At 47.5% G+C, this 6,083-nt stretch overlaps 1 protein-coding gene across 1 annotated transcript; it reads left to right on the forward strand.

Annotated features, from left to right (window-relative positions):
* Window positions 1–767: 767 nt before the first annotated feature.
* LOC309684382 (olfactory receptor 6E1-like) lies at window positions 768–1,703 on the forward strand (the record flags this gene model as incomplete). The annotated part of the gene is made up of 1 exon (XM_082500306.1): window positions 768–1,703. The coding sequence occupies one exon, from the start codon at window positions 768–770 to the stop codon at window positions 1,701–1,703; it is 936 nt and encodes a 311-aa protein (XP_082356432.1).
* Between the last annotated feature and the right edge of the window lie 4,380 nt (window positions 1,704–6,083).

The raw sequence follows: 6,083 nt of genomic DNA on the forward strand, positions 1-6,083 counted from the left end.
CATTTAGGTCAGGACATTTGGTAGTAATAGCAATGAGCCGCTGTTTGGAAACCACTGCATTTCGGCACAGACGAATGTCAGAGGAGACCGTGTGACAGAGTGTGTGGAACCATGGTAAATTTCAATCATTATTTAGAATACTGAAGAAGACAAGTTCTATGTGGTCCCTATTCCACCCCCTCCCCCTTTCCGGAAGAAAGCAAGAAGAGAGCAAGAATCTGTGGAGGAGAGCAGGGGATTACAAAAGAGGTGCTTGATATTACTTGGTTTGAAATCAACAAATCCTCAGGGATTCCTAGCCCAAAAAGGCAAGTACTGAAAAGTACAAAAAAGAGCTTTCAACATACACATTTGATTTGATTTGATTTGATTTGATTTGATGTTTAACATTTGTGCAATAGAAGAGATGAGTTTGGCACATAGGTATGACAGATGTTTGCAATAGGTCTGAGTGAATTTGGAATTTCCCAGGAATGGGCTGAAATGGCTAAAAGCCTCTTTAAAATCTTCTGTTCTGCAGAAAGAACCCTTTGTGAGTGTTTGAAAAAGGTAGAAAGAAGATGACAAATACTCTGGGGACTGAAATGTAAAACATAAAAGCCAGGGTGTGAGAAATGCTTGGAGGACTATCTCTGTGTTCTATAGGAAGACTGCAGGAAAGGAAAGAAGTAGAAGAGGAAGGACAGACCTTGTCATCCAGACCATGAAATTATCACACTTGGCTTTGTGCCGTGTTCCTGTCTCGGCAGGATGAACTGAAATTCAGCATGGGACCAGAAAATGAAACTGCAGTTACTGAGTTCATCCTCGAGGGTTTCTCGGGGCTTGATCAAAGACTACAGCTATTTCTCTCTCTGGTCCTTCTGCTCATATACCTGACAACAGTGATGGGGAACACAACCATCATTTTCCTCGTGTGTGTGGATCACCGCCTGCAAACCCCCATGTACTTTTTCATCAGCAACCTGTCCTTCCTGGAAATATGGTTTACGTCCTCCACGAGCATCAAATTGTTTGTGATCCTGGGTTCTGGTAGGAGAACAATCTCACTAAGCAGCTGCTTTGCCCAATCCTATTTCTATTTTGCCCTGGGCTGTACAGAGTTTGTTCTACTTGTTGTCATGTCCTTTGACCGCTATGTTGCCATCTGCCAGCCTTTGCGTTACACTGCCATCATGAAGCCTCAGCTCTGCGTCCACCTGGTTCTTGCTGCTTGGGTCATGGGCATCACACTCTTGACTTACCGTCCGGTCCTCCTCTACAAGCTGACTTTCTGTGGCTCAAACAAGATCCATCATTTTTTTTGTGACAACTCCCCCTTATTCAAATTGTCCTGCTCTGACACCAGCCTGATTTGGAAAATAGACTCGGTTTTATTTTCATTTGTCATTCTCGGTTCCTTATGTTTAACTCTGGCATTTTACATAGGCATCCTTTCCTGTATTCTACACCTCCCAGCAGCCTCCGGCAGGAAAAAAGCCTTTGCTACATGTTCTTCTCATCTCACCACCTTGGCCATTGTATACGGGAGCTGCATTGCTCTCTATGTGCATCCTTCAGGAGATGTTTCCTTGGAGGCAAACAGAATGGTAGCTTTGCTGAACACTGTCCTGTACCCATTCTTAAATCCATTCATCTACAGTCTTAGAAACAAGGCTGTGACACTGGCCCTGAATGAAGCCATTGCCCGTGCAACACGATAGCTTTTCCCTCAATCACGATGCCTTTCTGGACAGCAACTCCAATGATCTGCTCTCCTATGTTAAATAATACCAATGAATATGCATATAACCACCAAACACAGATGTCTCAGGAGATTTATGTTCTCATTGGATTGTTTTAGGTTGAGTGATAAGAAGCTCATCTGCAACTGAAGAAGGCACAAGCAATGTCAGGGGTGTAACTCACTTAATGTCCTGCTCCCCGACCCACCACAGCAGAGCCATCAGCTCATCAAGAGCCCATCTCCAGAAATCAAGAAGAGCACAGAGGCACAGTGGCAGATGGAAACCCCAATTACAGACTCCTGAGGAACGAACATCTCAGCTCAGCTCCTTCCAGGGTTGCCCTGGAACAGCCATCAGCCCCAGGTGTGAAACCCATCAAGAAGAATCACAGAGAGCAGCTCTCTGGATCACCATTTGGACTACGGGGATTGTTGCCTAGGGCTGTAGGACACATTATGGGTACGCTCCTTTTGATGCAGCCCAGGATGTGGTTGGCTTTCTGGGCCAGTAGTTCCCTGAGCTGCACTTTTGGCCTCCTTCAAAGTTGGGTCCAACACTTGATTGTCCTCTCTCACGAGACCTCTACAAATCCAATGACCTTTCAAAAATTATATTCCACAGAAGTATAGATCTTCCCCTGTGACTTCATTGCCACTATTCTGCCTGTTAATAAAGTGGTTTGAATGTCTCTCATCTTTCAGACCTGTATCACCTGTTTATATACAATGACCATTTCTAAACTCAGCTTTTCAGATGCAGACTGTCTCGACAAAGGCCTTTTCTATTGCACTCCACTTTTCTCCTGCCCTTCCTCTTTGGTCATTCAGATTCCTGTCACCTATCCAGCTGCTGCTTTGAGCTTCAGGGAGTTACAAGTTTGGCTGTCTTTCCGTCGTCTAATTATCTCCTTTAGCCAAGTCTGTAACTACGTTTATATCTCTCTTTTTGTACCTGTCCATCTAAAGCATTTCTGATAAGATCATCCCTTGTAGCAAAGCAACCTCATTAGAGGCAGCTTGTCCTGAGCATCTGGTTGCAGAGGGTGTTTTATTGTTTATCAAACTTGATCATGCTTTACTTTTCTCTGCTTGCAAAGAGGAAAACTCCTCCTGCGCCTGGGTGCAGCCAGGTCTCTGAGGAGCGCAGGAGGGAGATGGTGCAATGGAGCTGTAACACCCCGCTGCAGAGTTCAGTGGAGAAGTCTGAGGTAAGGAAAAGTGATGCAAATCCCAGTTGGCCAATGACAGGGATGGGGAGGAAGGGGAGGTGAGGAGCAAGGCTGTCCATACAGTCTCAGACCTCAGGGGACTGCTTTTCCTGGCTGTCCAGACCTCTTGAGGAGACCCTCTGCATCAATATCAACTGCTGACTGCTTCTATCACCTCTTCTATAACTGAAAAGCTAATAAAAAGAACCTTTGAAATAAATTAAAAAAATATTTTCTATTAGGTTCTCTTTAAAATCTTCCTTCTAAATTACAGTATGAAACATCTCCAATTAGCTCTATTGAAGACTTGAAGCAAATGACAGGGAGAGAAATAGCTCATTAGGACTTTCTGTACTTTAAGGAGCCCCATGATGTATTTGACCCTGACTCCATCAACCTCAGACAGTGAGAGGAGACTGAACAAAGTGCTCCAGCAGTCCAAGTCAGAAGCAAAGTACCTTGAAGCCTTGATTGGCCCCACTGAGGGTCCTTACTGCCAAAGTCTCCCCATGGGCTCGTTAGAGGAGATAACTGGAGGCTGTGGTTGCAGATAGGCAAAGGTACTGTGCAGGTGGCTGTAATGCTGAGGAACCCCTTGGTTGGTTTGATGCAGCAGAAAGGCCAACCCCTGACCCCCAGGCCCTGGGAAGGCATGTCCTGCCCCTCACTGGTGGCTCAGGGCTCTTCCTGGGGGTGGTGGGGTCTGAGGGTGAGCAAGGCCGAGTGTAGGAAAACCGCACACCACCTCCCGGCTTCCCCGAGCAATGGGGAAGAAGAAACCAAGTCCAGAGCCTCACCATAAAGTTGTGCCTGTGTTATGGTTTGAGAAACCCCTCACAATTTATGGTCCTTTAGACAATCACTCTGTCACCCGATGACCCCTGCACATCCAGGAAGGGGAATCAGGCAAAAACCAAGCAAACACATGGGTGGAAATGTCAACAGATTTAATAGACAAAGATTGGATAATTTATATTACTAACACCAAAGAACCAATATGGATCCAGATACCAATACAAAATATACAAAGACTACACTCAGCCAACGATATCAGTCGGAAGCTGTGCACTCCCAGCAGTGGACAGTAAATGTGGGACACTGCGAGCGCTACAGCTTCGGGAGGAGGGGGAGGGCCGGGGGATCTGGCACTGGGGAAGAAGTTCTCAGGATGGCAGCCATCAAGGGAGAGAATGAACTTTGCAGCAAACTTTCTAATCTATATTGAATGTGACGACGCTCATGGTATGAAATAACCATGGTGGCAGCTTGGGTCGAGTGCTGAGGTCTCCCTCCTGAGGTCCCCGCACCGGGCGAGCTCGAAAACGCTGAGACCTCGAAACCCACACACCACAGCTGGCTATAAAGTAAATATAGTCACAAATTCAGACACTAGAGTCCTCTAAAAGTGCAGTCTCACTCAAATTACTGTTATATTTGTCTTCTAATGTATATATACACACACACGCAAAAATATAATTCTCTAAAGTGATGAACTATTCCTTTACGAGGTCTGTTGAATTTCTGTAGTTCAAAACAAGGAGTCCCATCTATCGTAATTGTCAGCAGAACTGCTACCCTGGACTTCCGGGGGGCAGACTTGGGGCTTTTCAGGAGCCTGGTTGACAAAGTCCCCTGGGAAGCAGTCCTCCAGGGCAAAGGAGCCCAGGAAGCCTGCATGTTTTTCAAGAAGGAAGTCTTAAAGGCGCAGGAGCAGGCTGTCCTCCTGTGCCGAAACACAAGCTATCGGGGAAAAAGACCGGCCTGGCTGAACAGGGAGCTAGGGTTGCAACCTAGGGAGAAAAAGAGGATTTATGGCCTTTGGAAGGGCAGGCCACTCATGAGGACTACAAAGAGGTAGTGAGGCTATGTAGGGAGACAATCAGAAGGACCAAAGCCCAGCTAGAACTAAACCTGGCTCCTGTTTTCAAGGGCAACAAACAAAGGTTCTATAAGTGTATTAGCAATAAAAAGAAGACTGAGGATAATCTCTATCCTCTAGTAGATGGGACCGGTAACATCGTGACCAAGGATGAGGAAAAGGCTGAGGTACTTTATGCCATCTTTGCCTCAGTCTTCAGCAGTAGAACCAGTTGTTCTCTGAGTGCCCAGACCCTTGAGATGGAAGACAAGGATGGGGAGCAGAATGCATCCCCTGTAATCCAAGGGGAAATGGTGAGGGACCTGCTTCAGCACCTGGAGGTACACAAATCAATGGGGCCAGATGGGATCCACTCAAGGGTACTGAGGGAGCTGGCGGAAGTGCTCACCAGCCCACTTTGCATCATTTATGAGAAGTCCTGGCTAACCGGGGAGGTCCCAGCTGACTGGAGGTTGGCAAATGTGACAGCCATCCACAAGAAGGGCAGGAAGGAGGATCCAGGGAAGTACAGGCCGGTCAGTCTGACCTCGGTGCCTGGGAAGGTCATGGAACAGATCATCCTCAGGGCCATTATATGGCACATGCAGGAGAATAGGGTGATCAGGCCCAGTCAGCATGGGTTTGTGAAAGGAAGGTCATGCCTGACAAACCTCATCTCCTTCTATGACAAGGTGACCCACTTAGTGGATGAGGGAAAAGCTGTGGATGTTATCTACCTGGATTTTTGCAAAGCTTTTGACACTGTTTCCCACAGCATTCTCCTGGAGAAGTTGGGTGCTCATGGCCTGGACCAGGTGTACTCTTTGCTGGGTAAAAAACCGTTTGGGCGACCATGCCCAGAGAGTGGTGGTGAGTGGAGTTCAATCCAGTTGGTGTCCAGTCACAAGTGGTGTCCCCCAGGGCTTGGTGCTGGGGCCGGTTCTCTTTAAGATCTTTATCAATGATCTGGATGAGGGGATCGAATGCACCCTCAGTAAGTTCGCAGGTGACACTAAACTAGGCGTGAGTGTTGATCTGCTTGAGGGTAGGTTGGCTCTGCAGAGGGATCTGGACAGGCTGGACTAATGGGCCGAGGTCAGTGATGTGAGTTTCAACAAGTCCAAGTGCCGGGTCCTGCACTTGGGTCACAACAACCCCCTGCAGCACTACAGGATGGGGGTGGTGTGTCTGGAAAGCTGCCTGGCAGAAAAAGACCTGGGTGGACAGCCGGCTGAATGTGAGCCGGCAGTGTGCCCAGGTGGCCAAGAAGGCCAACAGCATCCTGGCCTGC

Source organism: Vanellus vanellus, assembly GCF_965231255.1.
Source record: "Vanellus vanellus genome assembly, contig: HAP1_SCAFFOLD_53, whole genome shotgun sequence".
Classification (NCBI taxonomy): domain Eukaryota; kingdom Metazoa; phylum Chordata; class Aves; order Charadriiformes; family Charadriidae; genus Vanellus; species Vanellus vanellus.